Source organism: Trifolium pratense, linkage group LG2, assembly GCF_020283565.1.
Source record: "Trifolium pratense cultivar HEN17-A07 linkage group LG2, ARS_RC_1.1, whole genome shotgun sequence".
NCBI lineage: Eukaryota > Viridiplantae > Streptophyta > Magnoliopsida > Fabales > Fabaceae > Trifolium > Trifolium pratense.
Genome location: NC_060060.1, coordinates 44,252,019 through 44,276,345, shown reverse-complemented (window position 1 = coordinate 44,276,345; position 24,327 = coordinate 44,252,019). Strand labels below are relative to the sequence as shown.

The following is a 24,327-nucleotide window of genomic DNA, read 5'->3' as shown; positions in this document are numbered from 1 at the left end:
TGAAATGTTAAAATTTGATGTCTAATATTTTGAGTTATATATACTTTTTGTATGGTTAATTTATATATATTTCTTTGTACATGTAAATTCTAGGAATTAGACAAAAAGGATCAAAACACACATATTATAGGATCAATTCTAATGCTATAAGGACTAAAACAAACAAAAAGGACTCAAACAAACAAAAAAGGACAAAATCAAAACTATATTGGTAAGTGATCTTCTCCGGACTTGAGATCTGGCGATAAGGGGGTGGAGTTTATTGTGAAAGGACTTTGACTGGTAGTATAACTGGTTGTGTTGGTGATGTACCCCGTTGTAAAGGAGGATGTGATACATGCACACACTCCGACGATTAAGTCAGTAAGTGTCGTGGGAGAAATTTAAGGTTGGATATTGCATACCTAATGTAGCCATTTGGCAAGCTTTATATAAGGAAATAATTAGGTTTATAAAGATCTAGAATATTCTTCTGCCACCTGTGATTGTGACAGGTATTATCCGATGGTATGACAGCAGTGTCAAATGGTTCATGTGTCACTATTGAGCAGTAATTGTTTATAATCAGAACGTGTCCGTTATATGATCTAAGTTATTACTTCATGGGGTCGGGTGACCCATTCGAGCATGCGGATGGCCATTAGCCCAAGCTGGAACAATAAGGAGTAAACATAAAGAAATTATTCTGTGCATTCAGATTTCTACTGCTGGTAGTAACTCCTCTCCATCAACGAATCATGAGTAGAGTGGTAATGTACTCCAGTTTTGCAAGAGGTACTATTCACTGTTCAATGCATATTACTGTAAGAGATAATCAAAATCTAGTGATATATTAAGTAACTACTGTTGTACTGTAATAAAAACGAGCAGCAAAATAAACCGCTAAATTTTACCACTTCAAAGAACTTAGCAGCAAAACAGGAGTGAAAATGGACTAGCAGCCGCCTACTAATGAAATATATTATCGATAATGTTAATACTGCAATCAGGAGTGAAAATGGACTAGCAGCCGCCTACTAATGAAATATGTTCAACAGAAATAAAGAATAGAGATAGGGCTAAAGAATCACACCATACAGTTAGCTCTTTCATCTAAAAAGACTAAAACAAGTGTTTGCAGCCGAAACAGTTCTACAACCTTAGACACTAACATGCAACCACTGGAATCTAGCACAAGCAGTTCGTGCGCAGAGTATAAGAGTCCAGAGTGTTATAAACTACAGGTACCGAGTTTGATCCTAACAATAAAAGATGAAGAAAAAAAAAGACACTAATATGCAAATTTCTCCTCCCATTTATGATCATCTTGTTAACCCACCTACCCATATGGAAGCTCATCATTCAGTGGTCAAATACCAGAACAGCAGAAGGGAAGATTGTGGCAACAAATATCAATATAAAGAAGAATCGACACAATAAATCCAAATCAATTGGAGGAAAGAAATCTTGAATGAACATGAAGATGAACCAAGCCTAACTAATCTCAATTGTACACAGCTTTCATCTAGAAAAAAATTAACTGCACTTCAGAAAACACTAGTACATGTACATTTGAACAACCTTAAACACCATAAATCCATTACAAACTAACAGAAAATCATTACAAACAAACAAAAAACCAACAAAATATTTTATCATTGTACCAAACAATCGACATGCTAGCACTAGAAGCAAAACTTCACTGATTTAACTATGGATTTAAATTATGATTGTGGACTGTATCTAACAGCTAAAACACAATCGACATGCCAGCACTAAAAGCAAAACTTCATCACCGATTTAATTATGGATTTAAATTATGATTGCAGACTGACTGCATCTAACAGCTATAAAACAGTTGCAGCCCAAATTTAAAATCCTAGGTTGAACCATCTACAACAAAATATTATTATGGTAACAGATATTACTCATAAACTCAGCACAGTTGACAAAGTTGTAGCAGCGAATATACTTAAATGCACATCAAACCTAACACCCCATTGTGTAATTTTTTGTTGAACATGCATTTGAGCGCCCAATACCACACTAAAACTTGATCATCAATATAACTAGGGTTTTAAATTACAAAATGCATCATGCTTATTGAATTGAGATTCAAACCGTGAATCATAGAATCCTATTTTCTGAATAGTGAATCAAATCCTAGTAAGAATGTAAGATACATCATCATCAAATAAAAACATGGCATTTCAAAATAAATCAATATCCATGCTGCAATTCATGAATTATTATTATCTATTGGTTTTAAATGTGGCATTGAATCGTGACAGGACTAGCATGTATCATAACATACCGATAACCATGAACTGCATCACTTTATGTAACCATGAACCCTGCTTCCACATCACGTCATATTGCAAACTACAAAATTGCAACCGTAATATAAAATACCAGGGTAAGCCATCTACAACATTGTATTACTAATACCAACAAAACCAGCACCTGAGGTGTTTACATATACAATTAATAATCCTTACATTACCAAAATAATAATACTAATCAATTAAAAGCAATAAATCATGAATGAACATATTTAACGCATGAAAACAAGCTTTACTAACTGCAACTATACACAGACCAAAACAAACTTCACCTCAAAAAACCATTTCTCAAACACCATAAAACCATTCATTACAAACTTGCACCTAATAATGAAAGAACAAAAATGACCCAATTGAACTTTATCCACCAAAAAATGAGAAAAAACCTCTTTTAGGCTCTTCCTCAACCATAACAGCTTGCATACTATCCTGTTCCACAAGTCTCCAAGCAGCTTGTTCAAAAGCCAAACCAGCCAAAGTAGGGGGCTTATTCAAAACAAGAGGATACCCTCTATTAGTACTCCTTATAACCTCACTATCCTCAGGTATAACACCAAGTAAAGGCAAACCCAACATTTCTTGAACATCCAAAACCGACATCATATCTTCGCCTTTAATCATATCAGTCCTAACCCTATTCACTATCATCTTAATATCCCTAATCCCATCACATTCCAATAACCCAGTTACTCTATCAGCATCCCTAAGAGCAGTTATATCCGGCGTAGTAATTAAAACCGCCTCATTAGCCGGTGTTATAGCCGTTATAAACCCCGCATCAATTCCCGCAGGGCAATCGATCAGGATAAAGTCCGGGCAGACAGAACTGTTGGAACCAGAGCCAGAACCATTTCCATTTCCGGTTCCACCAGTTCCGTCTCCTCGGGCTTTTAAAGCTTCAACTAACCAAGTTAAAGCTTTTCCACCAAATCCAATAGGTAATTTAGATCTAGGTTTAGAAATACAAAGTAATTCAAAATTAGACCAACGTTTATCTCTAACCAAAGCTTGATCGAGTCGACAATCGCCGTTGAGAACTTCAACGACAGTATAATTGACTCGATTCTCAAGACCTAATAAAAGATCTAGATTACGTAATCCAACGTCAGCGTCAATTGCAACAACTGAAAACCCTAAACGGGCTAATGAAAGGCCGATGTTTGCGGTTGTTGTTGTTTTACCAACTCCGCCTTTTCCGGATGTTACTACGACTACACGTGGTGTTTCTCCGGCGAGTTGGGGTTTGCGGTTCCATTGAAGGAGGGATTTTGTAATGTGGGATTTTGAGGGGGTTTGGGTTAGGTTTTTTTTGGGGAAGGTGGTGGAGTGGCGGAGATGGGTTGTTGAGGGGAATTGAAGTTTGAGATTGGTTGTGCCCGGGAGGTTGTAGAGAGATAGCATTGGTGAGGGTGGGATGGAAATGGTACAGAGTAGAGAGTGTGAGTGAGGAGAAACAACAGAAGAGAAGAAACTCGTGATGATTAGGCTATTTTTGGTTTTATTTGTTTATTTTTTATAGACCAAACTTATCTAGGTTGTCTTATACACTGTTCTTACTGCGCTAGATACCCTGACTCATACATATATAATACAATGACCTATCAATTGAGCTCAGAGTTATTCCATTTAATAACAAATTATAAATACTAATCCGTAAATGTAGCTCAATTCTTAACATGAATATTAATAGAGGAGTTGGAGTTCGAATTTCAAATTTCCTACAACTCTAGGCAACAACACTACTAGAAAAAATAAGCAAATTATAAACGTTACATCTTGAAATTATTGTCCCCTAAATTGAAATGAGCAGGATAGCCAAATAGTGTTTTTCTTTTTCTGCTTTCACCACCAATTTAATCTGGTTCAGAGATCAATTCTGACGTCAAGTGATTTCAATCCCCTCTCAATCGCAATTGCGGAAAATCGAACTGTGATCCTCCCTACAAAGTTTAGTGTCAATCACCATTAAACCAACTACCTAACGATTGGTAATAGTGTTATTTTTTAATACATGAAATACTTTTTTTTTTTACAGTAAATGGAATACTGTTGTTGGTAAGGATACATGCATAAATATTAAATATGTAGCTTCTAATTTTCTTTGAATTGTTATGTTTTTTGTAACTTTTTCTTGCTTGATATCTCAATATTAGCAAGTAAGATTAACATAAATTTAAAAAATAGAAAATGTTTTCACAAAATAAACAAATCATAATATATTGAAATTTGAAAAATTTCTAAAATCATTAAATCTAATTCTAATATGCATTTTCATAGTTTTATATTATTTTCTCTAATGTTTATTTGATAGGTGGAAACAAAAACAAGATAACGACACATACACATTCCCATTATGTTACTACTAAAACTTGCATCAATCATAAGAAACAACATAGACCAAGCACATGGATATTCAAAGAAACACAAAACAACCCAATTACCTTTCACTTAACATAGTTTCACTAGGAACCACCAATAATAAGATTTGAAGTTGAGCAACAAATGAAAATTATACATTTGATATAAGTACCGATCAGAGAATAGCTTCAGGTAATAGCCCCTATAAACGACATTCGTGGGGTTCATCGGAACTATATAACAAAGGTAATCCACAATGAATACTATGAAAAATATGTTTCCTTTTTGCAACTTACAAAATACTACAATCCATTGCAGAAAGTAACTAAGCAATTTTGACATGGATTCTATTTCAATCAACTATCATAATGTGAAGATGAATTATGCTGTAGCAGAGTCTTATCATCTTCTTCTCTTGTTGGTTGTACAGGAACAGCTCCATTTTGATTCTCAGCTTCTGAACTAGTGGATGGTTTTGCCCCATTAGTAATCAAATTTTTCAACCAAGAAGCTTGAAATCTAGGGGAGGACACTTCATTGTTTGATATGTTGGGGGAATCAGGTCCTGGTTTAACACTGTTTGTAGCGTTGTTAGTAATGTTGTTAGTAACATTGTTTGTAACACCCAATAAGAACCTGTATGCTACTTTGCTCGCTGTTACAATCTCTGTTTTCGCTTGCCGGAACTGTAATAACCAGGACATATTATTAGTGCATCGGTTTTCTCAAAATATGTCACAATGCCAATACTACTATAACCTACGATGCAGATAGATACACTTAATACAACACAGGTACAATATGATATGGATACAAGAATATGGAAAATTCTTAACCACTAAAGATAAGATATATGAACTAGATACGTCAAAAGCTTATGAAAAATATCATATGTCCTTTTTAAATTAAGGCTTGACTCTATTCAACTACTAATTTTTTACTGCCTAATGCTAATTTTATCATTTTCATACATTCTCGTTGTCCAAAAACCATAGCTTCCAAAGTCTAGTTCAGCAACTGACAACTCTACAAATTAAATAAGTCAGTGGTCGCCACTATATTGAATAGATAATGTACCTATCCACTCTCTCAACCATGCCTCTTAATATTTTTTATATTTCCTCGAAAAAGGAACAAAAAGAGTATGTACTCTAATTTGCTGCTCACAGCATGATAAAGAATAACGCTGCGCAAAAAGTTTTAAGACAAGATTTTGGAGATGTTATCGCTATTGAAGTATCAATGAAGTATCACCGAAACATATTTTGAGGAATGTGGTAGGCATATTGGTATCAGATACAGGTATACCACTGATGCTTTAGCAATTTTGGAGTATCTAGGCTCCATATAATAGCTCTGTAATTTGAAGTATTCAAAGCAAAAAGCACAAGAAAATCTAGGTTCCAATGAGAAAATTGAAGGAAATAATGTAACACAACACTTAGGAAGAGGATTTTGAAATCATAACTCACCCGTAATGCTGTGTTCCCAGCAACTTCCATGGCAGTATCACCAGCATTCGCAAACCTATTAACCCAACCTATCATGAAATGAAAACTGTATGAAAACACAGTGGAAGCTAAAAAGTAATGTACAGAAGCAATAACTCAAAGATGGATCGCTTTAAAAACTGCAGTCACTTGACATAATATGGCTACTGGCACATTATCTTAATATGTGTCATTTTCTATGCAGGAGTACTTTTGAAACCGGCTAAATTTACTCTCCACATCCAAGCATTTCTCATTCTTCACTATAACCCTAATAAACTCAATTTGATCATTTCCCAACTTCACTCTATATATTCAAGCCAACAGCACTTATGATTTCTATTTCTAAGTAAAATGCATATTAATGCAAAACAATAGCCAAGTTTGGTAGATATTTTATATTTCTATTTAAACTATCTAATTCATTTTCAGAAAAGAAAAAAAAAAAACTATCTTGTTGGATCAAGTTTCGTCAATGATAAGTATCATATTACAATGCGAGAAACAATATTTGAAGAAACTTTACAAGTAAAATCCAGTATACCAAATAATTTACATGATATAAATATTACGGGTCCCCCTAATATGCACTTGGTCCAAACCCGGACCTCTTTGTTCAAACTACTACAACAGGGTAGGGGTGGACAAACCCATGCAAACGTTTGAACCGACCGACCCCTGCATCTCCGTTTGGTCGGGTCAGGTGGAACGGGTCCAACTGGCAGTGGTTTGCGGTTTAGGCAGAAGAATAGGGTCGATAGCAGGTGTTTGCATACAACCCGTTTGAACCCGAAACCCGAACCGTTAATATGTATTGTAAATTTGTAAAATTATCATGTTATAAGAAGAAGCCCAATGTTGGCCCAATTTTAAAATGGTCCAATTCAAACCCTAGCTTTATTTTCTATAAAAGGGGAAGTTCACTACATCTTAACCATTTCTCCTTCCATTCCTAACCCTAAAAGCAGCGGCGGCTGCATAAAATTTCCATCCCTCTCGGTGAGTTTTATCTCTCTGTCATTTCTTTCTGTTGCTTGTTGTTGTTATTTACTGTTGTTGATTTCATGATCCATCTCTCTCACAAATCTGCTAGCATCAAGTCATCAACCATCTCTCTCTATCTCTCTTTTTCAAGTTTTCTCCTTTGCTTTAAAGTTTTCTTTGTTGATTTTCTGAAGTTTCTGTTCTTTGTATTGTGTTTCCTTCTAGATCTATTCTTTAGTGTTTTTTAGTATATCTATTTTTACCTTCTAACTTAGTTATTTTTCCTTTTTGCACTTTTTTGAAGTATTGTTGCTGATGGAGTTGGCTAGGTTACTCAACAAGAAGATTGCTGATGTTTAAAATTGAAGTTATCAGGATCTCCATCATAGCTGATTGTATTTGAATTTTAATGGAAAATATCAACGATATGTTGTAATTTTTATTTTCTTAAAAGTTGATTAGGATCATTTTTTAATATTTTATTGTATTTAATGTTATTTGTGTGTATATTGTAATAATATGACTAAAATACGTAGCCAAAACTCGACAAAAAAATTTAGAAAATAACGGCCAATAGCCCAAAATCTGGACCAAAAAATTTAAATAAGTAACAATTAAAAACATAGATAAAAAATACATGGACAAACTTGACCAAAAAAAATACATGGACAAAAAATAGAAAATAATGGCCCAACAATGTGATTAGTTTTCATTGCCCAAGAACTGAAAAAAAAAATTGGACAAAATGTAAACCTAAAATTGTATTGGGCCAAAAAATCAAAGTAGCCTAATGTTTAGCCGAAACCGTTTATACCGAACCGGAACCGGCCCAAACCGTGAACCCGAAAACCGATAAAACCGATGTTGGTTTAGGTTCGAGTTTGGGCCTGTATATTCCAACCGTCGGTCCGACCGGTTCAAGGGTTTGGGCCCGAACCCGAACCAATGCCCAGCCCTACAACAGGGTAAGTAAAAGTTCAAGTACTTGCAAGTTCTCGGTAATCATAACAAGCAAGCGTGTCATTTGGGGAAGAAACGTGACAAATGGGGTCAAGATGAAGTGTTCCAATAGGTGTTGAAAGAAAAATGAAAGCGAAACACTCTCGTCCATGCTAAATTGTCCACCATGTTGCAATTATTTAGAAGGCGACGATGGAGGTAGAGAGAATCGGCACACATCCATTTTAAAACAGAATAATGGAGAATTTTCTAGAATCTTCAAGCATTCACAACATTAAAAATGTAAAATTAGAAGAGGGAAAACAGGGAATTGAGAGGCTAAGAAATTAGAGAAAGATCCCTCAGAATGCCAAGTATCTACCAGGGAGGAAGCATGGCACACAAATCAAAATAGGTTTCTCAACCTCTTCATTTTCTACAAAAGGGAGCCCTACTTTGATTTAAACGGTGAACGCTCACACTACCCCCTTTCAGATTACTAAAATTCTCGTCACAGGGAAATCTTTCTTACCAAGAAAAAATGGTGCTATAACACACAAATCAGATCTAGAACTTATGTTTGTATGGGTGGAAAAACACAACACTCTAAAACTCCAGGTTCTGCCCTGCATCAGTGGCTGAGTGTGTATATGAATTCTGAAAAAGACACTCAACTATAGCATGCTACACAGTAAAGACCCTGTGAATAGGTAACTCAGTTCACAGTTCAACAAAAAACAGACTATTTATTTCAAACTATTGGGGTAGGGGTGTGCAAACATTATTGACCCGCCCGAGACCCGCTTAAACCGATGTGTAATTCGTTGACGCGGGCGGGCCGGGTTGATTGTCGGGTCCAAAAAATGAAGTAAACAGAGTAAGCGTGGTTTCTAATGGTCAGTTTCGGTTCCAGAAATTATAACCCAACGGTAATCATAACCAACCGAAAGAAAGAAAAGTATAATAATTGTTGTTATTGTATTGTATACATAAAAAAGCTAAGTCAGCTAACGTGTTTAGAGAGGAGAGAAACAGACTTGTCTAGAAACTCACAACTCCATAGACACCTAGTCACCTATAACTTGTCTAGAAACTCACAACTATAAACATCACTCAGTAAACTATTAGTACTCCACCACACATTTACGAAACTAGCTAAAGCAAAAGTACGCGCCTGCAGAAATTTCCACCACACATTCTCACTCTTCCATTATTATTATTAAATATAGAAAAAAAATGTTCTTTTTTATATTTTTGACTTCTACTCATACTTCTTCTTCTTTACAATAAAAATAGCCATCTATAGATCAGATAAGCGCAGAAACTATGAAATCAAAGTTGGTTTGATGAATTGGGAGAAAAAAAAAAGCTTCAGGCAACATAGTTGTTAACCAAAGAAAACCAGCCGCTCAAACCGACACCCGCCAAGTCCGTCACCCGTTCAAACCGTTGACACAAGTGGTCAGAAATGGGTGTAATTTTAGCCTGATCGGTTTTCTATCGTTGAGCAGTTTTCAGGCCGAATCCGACCGAACCCACCCGATGCCCAGCCCTATATTGGGGCAACCTTTTGTAACGTGTGATAACAGGAGAGTCCACTGTTCAACGCTTTTGTTGAAAGTGCACATTAGGGGATCTCAAATATTACAGGGGCCATCTTTTAACATAAAAAAAATGATAATGCACATAAAAGCAACATCATAGTTCAATCATGTTTACCTGGAAGTTTCGGTACAGCGAGCCTTTCACAGAATTCATCACAGAAGTGGTTGCAGTTTTTGGCCAACAGATCATATGAATTTCCAGGCCATTCTCTACTGAGTTCTCTTATTATTTGATTTACCTTGAAAATGGAAAAGTCTGTTTTCCCTAGAACAATGGATTCACGAAAGGTATACATCGGATTCTGTCCAGAAGGGCAACTAAAAACTCCAGTACCTTGCTCACAGTATCCAAATGACCATTCGTCATCTCCATAAATCTGTGACAGAATAACAAACAATCCTAAAATGTCAGGCATGTGACAAGACAATAGGATTATCATAGTACCAAGGAAGCTGTAGAAGGTAGGAAAAAACAAAGTTTTCGGCTGAAAAACTCAATGCATAATAAGATACCAAACAAAAAGATTCTGTAAATAAATGACCAATAAACCAAACAAAAAGATTCACATTTTCTATGTGGGGACTGAGACTGTCAAAGTAGAATGTACCCTTATAGAACTCATAACATAACAATAATATACATATATACACATATAGCCAGATCAATAGTGACAACAATAATAAGGTAACTTCCCCATACAATATCCCATATCGAGGAATAGAGTACCGATTTCAGAAACAAAGGTCAAAACCACCCTTATGGACTTATTTTATTATGGTTATCATTTTCCTCATAATATAAAAGACAAAAAAAAGTATGAGAAGAATGCATTGGTTATAAAGGTTTTTATCGGCCACGTGTCTCTCCTAGCAGGAAAGGATATTATTGGCCACAATATCCAAATCGAGCATTAGTGTGTTTTTGTTTAAACAATGACACACCTCTATTTGCATGTTTCACCCATGTCAAGTAGTTTTAGCTTTGAAAACATTAAAACACGAGCTGATGCTACAATAAACACACACAAATACATATTCATACTTAATAATTTATTGATAATTGCTCTTAATTTTCTCAAAAATATTGTAAGTTAAGTAATTCATTTTTCCAAGCAAAACAGAAAATAACACATTAACACAATTACACATCCATCTTCTGTTTAACACCACCTTCAACACATCTCTGCCATACTTATTTAACGCTGCTCCAATTTGTTACAACAAAGAAAAAAATGTGCACAAGAACCATTTAGTATTTTTATGTAAAATAAGTTATCAAATTTTCACTAATTAACAGCATGCTCATTATTCACACCAACTGCAGCACGAATGGACCATATATCTACACCATAGATACATGCAAAATATACACTCACATCATAACTCATAATTCCCATAAATAACATTCACTTTTATTATATACCTAGTCATTTTCTGTTTCTCAATTAACCTACTTAACAGTTAACACAAACAACACCACAAACAAAAGCAAAAATAATTGAATAGAAATTACAAAATGGAGAATAAATTTGAATCTAAACCTCTTACAAAAGTAAAGCAAAAAATAATAATTACACCACAAAAAAAGCAAAGAAGTCACACATTCAACAATATTTACACTCAACCAAATAATTGGGCGCAAGTGGTTAGTAAACACCCCGAGGACAAATCGTTCTTGAGAATCGAGTTCGACTCCTAAAGGAACAATTATTGGTTAGACTTTGCTTACCTCACCAAACTCCGGATTACCAAGGCCGGAGGGTTAACACGGAACTCTGAATTACCAGGGCCGCTTTCTCACATCATGAAAGGGAGGATTAACACCAAAAATAGATATATTCACACTCACATATCAGAATTTACAGACAACAAATAAAAAACTCAACAAAACAAAATCTGGGATCCAGTGATACAATCCTAAACAACAACAACAACAACAACAACAACAGAAACAAAAACAACATAATAATCAATAATTTGAAGAAAGAAAAAAAGAGTGTGATTACAGAATTAAACCTGAACAGCACTATGAAAAATGCCACCAAGACCAATACCATCCTTAAAGATCTTATTGATCTGAAGAATGGTATTATTAGCCTTTTCGGATCCACTATTCGTCACATCATATATATGCAGTATCACATCCGTCATCTTTCTTTTTCAAACCCACAAACAAAATCTCAACTTGATTCAACCCCACTTCACCTTTTTCTCTATAAACCCTAATTACTTAATTGGGTATCTCAAAAAATGATTCGAATTTCAAGAATCAAAAACAAAACAAAACCGTTTTTTTTTTTTGCTCTGTCTATATATAATGGAGAATTGAAGCGAGATTTAGCCTCGAGATTCTGAAAATCAAAACCCTATGAGAAATTTTCTGTAATGAATCCGAAGATTTTTTCGTTTCGATTGGGAATTTATTTATATTGGTGGAGCGAGGGAGAGAGTGTGTGTGTGTTTTTTTTTATAAGCAAATAGTGTGTGTTTGCGTGTGATTGAGGAAAAATAAATTGAGATAAGAAATGTAAGAAAATTGAAGAAAATGAATAGAAAAATAAAGTTTAAATTTGGTCAAATAATCGGTCCAAAAATAAATTAAAAACAATTGTCAAATAAAAATACTTAAACTTTTTTTTACTTTATAAAAAATATAATTTTATTTATTTGTTACAACTAAATAAATATGATTTTTTTTCAAATAATTACATTTTAAATATAAATAAGTAAAATGTGTGAAGTTCGAACTAGTATACTCCCTCCGGTCCTTTTTATAAGGAACACTTAGGGCAAAAAATTTGATCCTTTTTATAAGAAACTTTGACCAACTAAATTACATTAAATATGATTTTGTTAATGATTATTTAGTGAATACTATAATATTAATGCATAATAAAAAAAATATTAATGCATAATAAAAGATTTTTAACGGTAAATATATTATTAATAATAATTAAGTCTTTGCACAAGATAAATAGAGACACGTAAAAGATATAAAAGTTTAAGTGAAAATGTGTTTGGTATAATAATATAAACATTTGGTATTTTCTCAAATGTATATTTACATAAGAAGATTGAAAATATATTTATAGAGATTATAATAGTTCAGTTACTTGAGACATAGTATTATATATTCAGTGGTCGGGTTCGAATCCCGGACATGGACACCTTACGTATTCACCTTACCAGTGAAATTTATAGTTATTAGGCTATTTGACAAAATATATATATATATATATATATATATATATATATATATATATATATATACATAAATCAAAAACATATTAAATAGATTATAAAAAAATGTCAAATTTTTTTATATAAGAAAAAATATTTTATTTTATTTGAAAACATATTTAAAAAAAAAAAAAAAACTAAAATAAATGTTGAAAAGATATTTAATTTATGACCTTAATCAATTGTTCTTGAAATTACGGGTATGCCATTATTTTACAGCTGGAAATCACTTGTGGATCGTGTTTGGTTGATTATTATCAACGGGGAGTTGCAAATTGTGGGTCCCACGTAGTCATGGTCATGGAAAGCAATAGCATTATTAACTAACGGTCACACAAACTAGCTACTGCTGAATAATGCTGATATTTTAAATGACGGAATTGACCTCCGTTTTTCGAATTTTTAGTCATATGTCGGTGAAAATTTATGAATAGTTCCGTTAGTTGAGGAGGAGAAAAAGAAGAAAAAAAAAATGGATAGTGACTACACACAAACTACCCATTTTTTGTTTTTTATTTTAAAATCATGTTAACAAATATTTATTTTGTTTTTGGGATATCAATAGGAATTTGAACACTAAATAAAAATGGGGTAGTATCAATCAATAAAAATAAAAATAAAAATGGAGTTTTCGTAGCAAGAGTGTGAATAGATTTATTTGTTTGTCTCATTAAAAATTCAATATTATAGTTTTTATTTAAAAACAAAAAGATAATTTTTCGGACGTCCAGCCCTCTTCAATATAAAAAAATAAAAAATAAAAAATTAAGAATTTATTTAAAATGAATTTTGCATCTTAGTTCAAAACATTCAGTTTTAGCAATAATAAAAAGCACATAAAGCTTTTGAAGTGAAAATTCACCCATCTTTTGATCAAGGAAATTATCTGGCAACCTCATTTGAATTTTTTGGGTGGAATGCAACATCGATCGTGTTCTTTGGGCTATGTTTAGATTGATGTAAAGTGGTAGAATGAAATGGAATAGAGTGGGATAGAATCAGATTCCATTGTTTGGTTTTGTAAAAAATGAATGGAATAGACAATACCACTCATTTCTTTAAATTTTCATTCCTCCCAATTTGGGGTGTATCCAATGTAATATAATGGAACACACTAATATGGCACTTTCAATTTTGTCCCTACTCTTCTTTCTATTGTGTTTTTCTTCTTTTCACGCTGTTTCTTCTTCATTGCTCGTGCTTCAACTCTTCTGCAACTCGTTGAACATACGTCGACATTCATTTATTATTACACGGTAGTCCGTATCATGCTTTTGTCATCCTTGTACTCATGTTAGTTTAGTTGTTCTTCTTATATGAGTTTTAGGTTGTTTTATATTGGGTGCAAGTAGTTTGTTTGGTGTTGGGATGTGGGTGTCTATGTTTGTAATTTTGTTCTACCTTTATGATTATTTGTGCTTGTGTTGCGATTCATTTATGCAAATTAGTACTTCCTCCGTCCCAAATTATAAAAGAAAATAAAAAAATCACACTTATTATGGAAAAAGTAAAATATGAGGATTTAAAATATGTTTTTGTGGGTTTTCCTTGGAATAAGTTGCATAGGAAGATGTAAAAATAATTTTTATTGGTTGTTGTTTATTGAGAAAAGGGTAAAGAGGGAAAATTAAATGCAATTTGCATTTAATTTTATGAGAATAAGGGAAAAACATTCTTGAAAATGATTTTCTCTCTTATAATTTAGGACAAAAAAAATGAGTTTTTTTCCTTATAATTTGGGCGGACGGAGTACTTTTTATTCTTACTAACAATAATTCAAATTAACATGTATCGACTTTTTATACGTATGGTAATGGTATAGATGATGACAAATAATGTAGAGATTCAACATATTATGCTTTTAAATAAAGGATAGTGAAAAAAAAAAAAAAAATAAAAGGTAAAAATGGAATAAAACAATTATAACTCATTCATTTCCATCCACTTTCCAAATAATGGAGTGGGAAATTAGTTCTATTATCTTATAACACATCCAAACAATGGAATGGAAACTCTTCTTCCCTCCGTTCCACTCCATTTCATTCCGCTCTATTCTGTTCCATCAATCCAAACAGAGCCTTAAAGAGTACAGGTCTTGTTGTTAGCTGGATTATTTAGGAATTCCGATGTCATTTTCATTAATGGGTTTGCAATTAATATTGAAGTTTCTTGTGCTTTAAATGTTGAACGGTTATGTGATATACATGTTTTTTTTAATAAAACAAGATGTTCATTCATTCAAATCAAAAGAGTACATCAAATACAAGCACAAATTCAATATCGCTAAAAACTGAAAGGAGAAACCAAGTCATTGGACTCAAGTGGTTAATGAGTTTCACCAAAAAGGACGAATTTCTGGACTATTAGGGCCCCTTTCCCCTAGGAATCAGAGGGTTATAAACCCAAAAAAAAAAACTGAAAGGAGAAAAAATTAACATAACATTGTAATACTAACAACTAACATTGCTTATAAAAAAAAAAAAAATTCAATATCGCTAAAAACTGAAAGGATGGATCTACGAACATATTCACAACATCCAAATTAATAACATAAAACGGCATACTCAAGCCTACAAATAAGGTGATAAAATAAAGGTAATCGAAATACTCATGTCTTAGGATTTGTATCGTTGGTGACCTTGTCATTGATTGAATCAGTGGTTGATCAAAGTTGACTGTCACTATGAACCAAACGAACGCCGCAAAAACAGGAAAACAAACAAACATCGCACCAAGACGGGAAATCAACCGAACACAGCACGAAGACGTGACACATTGCAAAGAAGAAATCACAAAATAAAACAAACAAAAAACTCTAATCTAAGTGAAAATCACTTATTTAGATTAAAACTAGAAAAGAAAGAAAAAAAAAAGATGCACAGGGTGATTCCGGGCCAAAGAATGACCCAAAACCACCCCTTCTTTTGATTAGGGCAAATTATGTTAGAAATTGACAAGGGTTACCTAACCTTTGATTTTGTTAGCTCGAGGGTTTTGGTTTGATCCCATCCCACCTCTTCTTATATTGTTCTATCTTTTCTTTTGAATATATCTTTTTTAAGGCTTGCCCATTATTTTTTGAAGAAAAAAAAAACATGTCTAGTCACTTATACAAATCCATTTTCAATATGGTTGTTCCTCCTTTATGCTGCTCCAAAGAGAAGAAAATATGTGATGTTGAATAACTTTCTTGCCCCTCAAGACTCTAGCTTGTAAAATATTAGCCCAAGAGGATTGTGAGTTGATGAAGGACCAACAAAGGTTAAGATTAGCCGCTTTGTTCAAACTTGTTAAAGATCTAAGGTTCAAGTCTCCTTGAGAAAGTGGTCTGCATATCTTTTTCCAAGCAACTGTGACTAATTTCTTTTTATCAACATCACCACTCCAAATAAAATTCTTCACAAGTTTCTCAATTTTCTTGATCAAAGAGACAAGCCAAGAGTAGTGAGTAATGTTGTAGAGAAGCATACTTTAAATGACTGATTTTACTAATTGTACCCTACCAGCTGTGGATAAGAGTGATGCCTTCCAAACTGACAGTTTGGAATGAATTTTATCTGCAATAGGCTGCAACAAACTAGCTTTTGGCTTACCTTTAAATAAAGGGACACCCAGATAATTAAAAGGTAGAGAGCCTAATTTGAAGTTCAACAAGTTAACTATTAGAGCAAGTTTGCCTTGAGTAATAGAGCCAGAATAAATGGTTGATTTTGCTGTGTTTATATTTTGACCAGATTGAGATGCATACGTGTCAAATAACTCCTTGAGAGCTTTGATACCAGCTAGCTTACCTTTGCAAAAAACCATTAAATCGTCAGCATAAAAAGTATGAGAATGGACACTAAGGTGCCTAGTACCCTTGATGAGATCCAACTTTCCTTCAAGAACTAGCTTTAAAATGCTTCTGCTCAAAACATCTTCCGCAATGCAGAAGAGAAGAAGAGAGAGTGGGTCCCCTTGTCTCACGCCTCTAGAGCAATTGAAATATCCTTCTGACTTACCAGTGATGGAAATAGAGAGGAATACTGATTTTAGAATAACATGGATCCAGTTGCAAAACTTCTCATTAAAACCAAACCTGTTTAGCACCTTCAACAAAAATGACCACTCTAAAGTATCAAAAGCTTTAGAAATATCAATCTTGAGGGCTAAATTACCACCAAAAGCTTTATTATGGAGTAAGTTAACTGCTTTAGAAGCAATACAAAGACAGTCCTTGATGTTCCTATCATGTATAAGCCCATTTGTTCTTTAGAGATGATAAAAGGCATGATATTGGCTACCCTATCAGCAATAATCTTGGAAATCACTTTAAATTTGAAATTAGCCATGGCTATAGGTCTATAATATTTGAGTTAAAACCTGGCAAGATCCAACTTGTTGTGAAGAACTCCAAAACAGCATTGAAGACATCAATCTTGACAATCTCCCAATAGTGTTGAAAAAAGAATGCACAGAAACCATCAGGCCCAGGAGCACTATCTTTATTTAAAGCAAAAACATCTGATTTGATTTCTTGATGAGAGGGCAACATAGTCATCACTGCATTGATATCCTCATTGATCAAATTTGGAATTACCATGGTTCCTGCAAAACATTGTTAGAACAAAAAATATTTTTATAATAATTAACCACATGATGAGATATTTGACTTTGGTCAATAAGAACAAGTTCACCATCTTGTAAGGAGGTTATAGTTTTGGTAGAAGATTTGATTTTAGCAATTCCGTGGAAGTATTTAGTATTCCTATCTCCTTCTAAATGCCAGTTAAGATTGACTTTTTTTTCCAAAAGGTTTCTTGTTTGCTCAGAACAATTTCATACTCAGCATGTGCTCTTTTCTCATTATCAAGCAGCAAGTCAGACAAACCATTGATTTGAATTTGGTTCAAGTTTTTCTCGGCAGTATTAACCATAACATGCACATCACCAAAAATAGTCTCGTTCCAGGTTTTCAACTTCTCTTTCACCAGTTTTAACTTCTTTGTTAAAATAAACATTGGACAACCATGAACCTCAACATTCCAGCATTCTTTGATGATATTTTCACAATCAGGGTGTGATGACCACATTCTCAAAAATTTGAATTGTGAAGCAAAAGAGATCAGAGTTAACTTGAAGTCATATTCTGCAATATTGAAATTGAAACGATAAATGAAAAATTAAGAGATAATTAATAAACAAAATTTACCTTGTTCAAAAATAAACAAAATTTACATTTACACAAAAAATAAAATAAATAACAAAATTAATAGTGTTTTGATTATCTAAAAAAAAATGATTGTGTTTTTTTTAATAAAAATTACAATCTAATTTTATAAATTAATTCTTTATTTTCAAAGAAATAACAAAATGTAATTTTTTTATATATAAATAAAGTAGTAAAGTTATTTATGAGTTATAAAGTGATTTTATCTATCTATATATATAAATCCTAGATAGTTGTGGAATTGTCTATCTAAACCCTAATCCACAAACCAATGAAAACTTTTCATTTAGCCATATCATCCACTTACATTCATTTAATGTGGGGTACTAATTGTAATTATTATTATTATTATTATTTTGGGTTATTATTCATTTACATTTTTTTGTTCATTTTATTATTTTTTGTATTTTATTATTTTTTTTTCAAAAAGGTTAATGTTTTTGCTAATAATCTTTTGTCCAATCTTTGTAAATATAAGGAGTTGGTCGATTGTCAGGACTACTTTCTAATGTTAGTAAAAAAAATAGATAAAATAAAGTTTACTAATGGTTGTTATGTCATGTATGATTTTTATCATATTCGATATTTGAGTATGAGTTAAGTTGATTTATTTTTGCTCCAATAAGTTTCAAATTAATATAAATGTCAAATTCGATAATACAGTAGTTTTTTTTGTAAGAGATAATAAAGTAATTTATCCAACTCAGGATCCTCCAATGAGATTTATCATATAAATAAAAACTTATGTTTCAACATCGATTGTTTTCCATGGTCAATTATATGTTGTCATTTCCATAGTTATTTTGAAAAATGAGTTAAAGATATTGCTAATCAATGTTAATGAAGAAGATAGCAAAGTAACTTCAAATCTGATGTATAAATAAGTTTTTTAAATGTATAAGCATCGATATATATAATTCCTAGATAGTTGTGCAACCACTAATCTAACCACAGTGTATGAGTATGACCATAAACCGTTTTTATAGTGACATGACAATTTATGGATTACCAACTTATTTTGGTAGATGCAATATGATACATTGTAATCTTTTCGAAATGTATAAACACATCTTTAATATCTATCTTATATTTACATCACTTTATTATTTTTTTTTTAAGGAACATCACTTTATTATTATTATTATTATTATTATTATTTTGTTTTTATTGATGTTATTATTATAATTTTCATAATACTTATTGTTTCAATTTATACGAATGATTTTTCAACATTATAATATAAAATACCGCATAACACCCGTGCATCGCACGGGTGTGGGACTAGTTTATAGAAAAAATCATCATTTTGTAAAACTGATCTATTTAAACGAAACAAACAAAAAAAGGCCAACCAAAAACTAGGAGTTGAACCGAGTCCCTCCTTATTCAAGCAATGCAAGCTAACCAAATACACTAGTGTATTTTCATGTAATCTAAATCTCAACACAAATAGCTAACCGTTTTTAACATGATGGGCCAAAAAAAAATTGAGGCCCCAGTTTTTTGGAAACCCTGGGCTCGGGTCCTGCTTACCCTGACCCAAAATCGGGCTTGGGAATTTAAGGTGTCACTAACAGAATCATCACATATTTATCGGTCATTCTAAAGAGATATATTATCACTTCGTCCAACGATCTATCTAATACTTTCTCTCATTACAAATTTAGTCGAATATAAACTCCTCCAAACAAAACTAAGATTATGTTCAGTATTAGCCGTCAAAAAATTAATATTTGAGAAGTATCTGATTTTGAGCAACCGGGAAGTAAATCTTTGAAGATCGTTTAAAATTAGCCAATTTTTGCTTGCCCAGCATAATCAAATTAAAAGATGATAATTATTTAAATCTCATATCACCATCGTTCTTATGCATCAAAAAGCCTTTCTCAAGAAACTAAAAAACTTTCAAAGTATATTCTTTGACCTTTTACCTGAAAACAATTTTACCTAATCTTGAGGTTTTTTTTTTTCAAGTGAAATATGCTGTTTGAAAGAGCTAAATGTTACTATCATCCAACATATTACTACTATATGGATATGGATCAAACATAAGTAAAATATCATACGTAAGTGTGCTTTGTTAATTGGTGAATGTTCACCTAATTGATTCCCTTAAAAATTGGAAGAAAAAAAAGTAGTTTAGGCAATTTTGACAATTTCTTAGTGTAAAATGAGCACTTAGATGAGATAACACGAGTTTTTTCTAACTTAACTAAGATCCTGGATTTGATCTTTGGCATAGGCATGCAACAACCTTAAAACTTTTGGAGAGAACTTGCCGCCCATTTGGGTCACACAAGACTCGAAATATTAATCTTTGCAGTTGCACACAAAAAATACTCGGTTTAAAAAAAATAACAATAGTACTTTACCTAAGATTTTTCTTACTATATTAGGAGGAAGTTGATCTTTCAAATGAAACAATTATAAGATGAAACTGAACTAAAATGTAGCTCATTAAAATTTTGACAAGCTCACTCAGCTCTTGAGTAAATAAAAAGCAACTACATTAGATAAAGTTACACTTTGATAATTTTATAGCATTTCTTAAATTTCACACAACAAGAAAGAAAAAGAAAAAAAAGATTATCCAAACAATGTCCTTGCCTATCACTGCATTCCATAAGTACATGTTAGTACTCATTATTGTTCCTTTCCATCATAAAATACTCAAAAAATTGTTTGAAAACTCTTTTATTCCGCTCATTTTTTAATATTCAAACAGAGTCTAAGAGAGTTCATATCTATCTCTATCTACCATCACTAGTCATTAGTTGTGAAAAAAATTTGGTAGCACTTACATTAGAGTAATTGTTATCATAATCTCCCTCTATTCTCATGCTGTTAGGAGGATTCCTAGGAATTATGGAAGATGTAACATTCAATTCTGCATTATCAATGCTATCATCATATGTGACATTCACTTCTTGATCACGTTCTTGAAGCTGAAGTGAATATTCCAAATTCCATAACACATCACCCATAGACGGCCTATCAACGCCGTCTTCCGCCAAACATTTTTCCGCGGTTTCACCAAATTTCTTCAATGAGCTTACTTTGATCTTACCGACAAGATAAGGATCAATAATATGCTCTAACATACCTTTCCTTTGCCATTGAAGAGCCCATTCTGCTAAATTTACTTGTTCCCTATCGAGTCGTGGATCAACAGCTGGTCTAACACAAAGAACCTCGAAAAGAACAACGCCAAACGAATAAACATCTGATTTATCCGTAAGTTGTTGTCTTCGAAAATACTCCGGATCAAGATAACCAAAACTACCTTTCACATTAGTACTCACATGAGTTTCATTGATACAAGGTCCGGATCTTGAAAGACCGAAATCAGCAACCTTAGCAACATAATTTTCATCGAGCAAAATGTTGGTAGATTTAATGTCACGGTGGATGATTCCTTGAGAAAAACCGGTGTGAAGATAGTGTAGACCTCGAGCTGCACCGATGCATATCTCGAGACGCTGCTTCCACGACAAAGGTTGAAGTCCTTCTGAACCATACAAAAGATCTTTGAGTGGACCTTTCTCGACATACTCATAGACAAGTATCATTTCTGAATTTTCTTCGCAAAATCCAACTAGCGAAACAAGATGGCGATGTCGAATTTTGGATAAAATTGTTATTTCGCTTTGGAATTCTGGAAGGCCTTGTCTTGATCCTGGCATGCCTCTCTTGACAGCAACCTTCACACCGTCTCTTAGAACTCCTTTGTAAACCATACCGAATCCACCAGATCCTATAATTAGACTTTCATCGAAATTGTTAGTTGCTAATTGTATATCAGCAAAAGCGATTTTCAAACTGAAATGTCCGTAAGAACTGGGAGACGGATAAGACATTCTACTAAGCGAACTTCCTCCAAACACGCGTAACGGCGTCCATCCTACACTTTCAACCGACCTTAGTTTCGGTTTCTTCTTTCTGCATCTCCAACAAACTACAAAAACAGCTACGACTAAAAGTAAAACAACAATTCCTCCAAAAATCGAACCAACCAACACCAACACCAACCTTTTTTTCCTAGGAGCAACAATTGAATCTGAATCATTAACATTCACAAGCTTCATTATCTCTGCGCCATTAAGTATCGCATTCTTCCTCATTGAACTACTAAGATCAGAAGGTCCAACACTTATTTGAATAACACCCGAATCATCAGAATCAACAACAAAATCCACATAAAGCGGAGATCCAAGCATATGGAAAGTAAGAGACGACAAATCAACATCCTTATATGCAGAATATCCATTGATATACACATCAAAGTAAAGCAAATTAAGAGCAGGACTAACAATATCACAGAAATGCAACCGAACCAAATGTCGAACTCTAACACCACCAGAAGCTACCGTAAAGTTCCATGTTATGTTAAATTGTGAAGCTAAAATGGATTGATTATCCCTATTCATCTCCTGAGCTGTCATATAAACACTATCAGGCGCGATCTCTCGAGTCGCACCTCCTTTCTGATAATCTGGTGTGTGAGTGCTCACTACAGTCTTAGCTGCTTCCTTAAAAATCAGAAAATCCTTATCAGGAATCCAAGTCCTCCAAAGGGTATCATTAAAAGGAGTTAATGTCATACCTCCAACATTAATCCTATGAATAGTTTCTAAAACATTGTAAGAAAGGTTCTTGTATTCCTTAACACCAAAAGGACCAACAAACCTAGTACCATAATCTACAACAAAATCTTCAGGAGCAGAAAACACTTCAATACCATTAACAAAACCAAAACCAAAACCAGAATCATTAACAGGTCTAAACACAATTTCAAGTAAATTTGACTCCACTTTCAAAATAAACTCTTTAATAATTGCATCATTAGTACTATCATTACTATGCTTGAAATTGACATTGAAATTACTCATAACCAATTTTCCACCAACCATGACACTAAAGTTTGCATCTTTTAAATCAAAGCCTTGAGCCTTAAAAGTAAAGAAATGAAAACGAACAAAGAAGGTACCATTTTGCTTCAACATGAATCTGTAACTTCCCATTTTGGTGAAAATTCTTGCAGATTGATACAAAGTAGGCAAATTTGGAGATGGGTTTTGGTTGGTTAAGGAAATTGATTTGTCTAAAGAGAGAAAAATTGAATCTTTGTTGGTTTTATCATCATCACCAATGAAAAGCCTATTGAAAAGGGTAGAATTGGTATTTGATCCACAGTTGAGAAGATAGTTATCTATAGGAATGAAAGAAGAGAATGAAAAGGGAATGAAAATGAGAAAAATGAAATGTAGAATCAGATTTTTAGTATCCATGGAAGAAAAAAAAAATTATGATTTTTTTGGAGTTTAGAATTCACATGAAGAATATGTAGAAACTGAAGTGTAAGTTAGAAACTGAAGATTTTTTTTGCAGTGAAAGAGTAATAAAGAGAGAAGAAAAGAAACAGTACATGAAAATGAATTTGGTTTGGTGATGGTACAAGTCAAAGAGATTATTGACAATAATTTCATTGTTTTGGACTTTTAGTGGTAATGTTTTAAAACAAAGTTTTTGATTGCTTAACATGAGGTTCTATTTTGATGCATCGAATTAGTTCTACTAGATTCTGGTTGGTGATAAATATTAATGTTCTTTGATTGTTTGGTAGATTTAGTGGATCTTTTGGGAAGGTTTAAAATATGTCAAATTTATTTATTTATTTATTTAATATAGAAAAAATCAATGTACCTACCTACCTAGTGAGTTTTTGCCTAACCAAAATGCAAGTAATTTACTCTTAATCTAGAGTTATTTTTATGGGGTTATGAGATTAAGAAATTAAATTTGATCACACACTCAAACACAACAAATAATTTAATCATTTAAAAAATTATATATTATTTTATTATTACTTTTTCTATATTTATTTTTCTTGTGTGTGACCAAGAATGTGGTCCAAATTTTTGGGTCTATGGAAGAATATCTCCTTAATCTAATGGTGGTTGACGTTAGATTTTATAGGAATGATCACGGTTCAATCTTCATAATTGCGATCGGGAGAGGATTGAAACTAATTAATATTAAACCTAACATTCGAATCACATTAAGCGGTCTAGTAGCTCGGATACTTAAAATAAAAATGTAAATAATTTTTTTGGTCCAGAAAATGCAACTATTTATTTGATTACTTTCCTTGTACCTTTGGAAGATTCCTTAATTTCTTATGT

At 32.9% G+C, this 24,327-nt stretch overlaps 3 protein-coding genes across 3 annotated transcripts; all 3 read right to left on the bottom strand.

Annotated features, from left to right (window-relative positions):
- Positions 1-2,383: 2,383 nt before the first annotated feature.
- LOC123906152 (putative septum site-determining protein minD homolog, chloroplastic) lies at positions 2,384-3,815 on the bottom strand. The gene has a single exon (XM_045956005.1). The coding sequence runs from the start codon at positions 3,720-3,722 to the stop codon at positions 2,682-2,684; it is 1,041 nt and encodes a 346-aa protein (XP_045811961.1). The 5' UTR covers positions 3,723-3,815; the 3' UTR covers positions 2,384-2,681.
- Positions 3,816-4,812: 997 nt separating this feature from the next.
- Positions 4,813-12,225, bottom strand: LOC123906151. Its single transcript, XM_045956004.1, has 4 exons — positions 11,713-12,225; positions 9,812-10,073; positions 6,152-6,219; positions 4,813-5,365 (listed from the first exon to the last, which is right to left on the bottom strand). Exons 1-4 carry the CDS (start codon positions 11,845-11,847, stop codon positions 5,036-5,038), a joined length of 795 nt encoding a protein of 264 aa, XP_045811960.1. The 5' UTR covers positions 11,848-12,225; the 3' UTR covers positions 4,813-5,035.
- Positions 12,226-20,630: 8,405 nt separating this feature from the next.
- LOC123906150 (probable receptor-like protein kinase At5g24010) lies at positions 20,631-23,732 on the bottom strand. Its single transcript, XM_045956003.1, has one exon. The coding sequence runs from the start codon at positions 23,431-23,433 to the stop codon at positions 20,896-20,898; it is 2,538 nt and encodes an 845-aa protein (XP_045811959.1). The 5' UTR covers positions 23,434-23,732; the 3' UTR covers positions 20,631-20,895.
- Between the last annotated feature and the right edge of the window lie 595 nt (positions 23,733-24,327).

Bases quoted from the DNA above. Each gene is read 5' to 3' on its own strand.
- LOC123906152 (XM_045956005.1), bottom strand. From the start codon at position 3,722: ATGCTATCTCTCTACAACCTCCCGGGCACAACCAATCTCAAACTTCAA.
- LOC123906151 (XM_045956004.1), bottom strand. From the start codon at position 11,847: ATGACGGATGTGATACTGCATATATATGATGTGACGAATAGTGGATCC. The intron at 10,074-11,712 runs GTTTAATTCTGT...ATTCTGTCACAG, and splicing joins TTTTTCATAGTGCTGTTCAG to ATTTATGGAGATGACGAATG. The intron at 6,220-9,811 runs GTAAACATGATT...ATTTCATGATAG, and splicing joins CGCTGTACCGAAACTTCCAG to GTTGGGTTAATAGGTTTGCG.
- LOC123906150 (XM_045956003.1), bottom strand. From the start codon at position 23,433: ATGGATACTAAAAATCTGATTCTACATTTCATTTTTCTCATTTTCATT.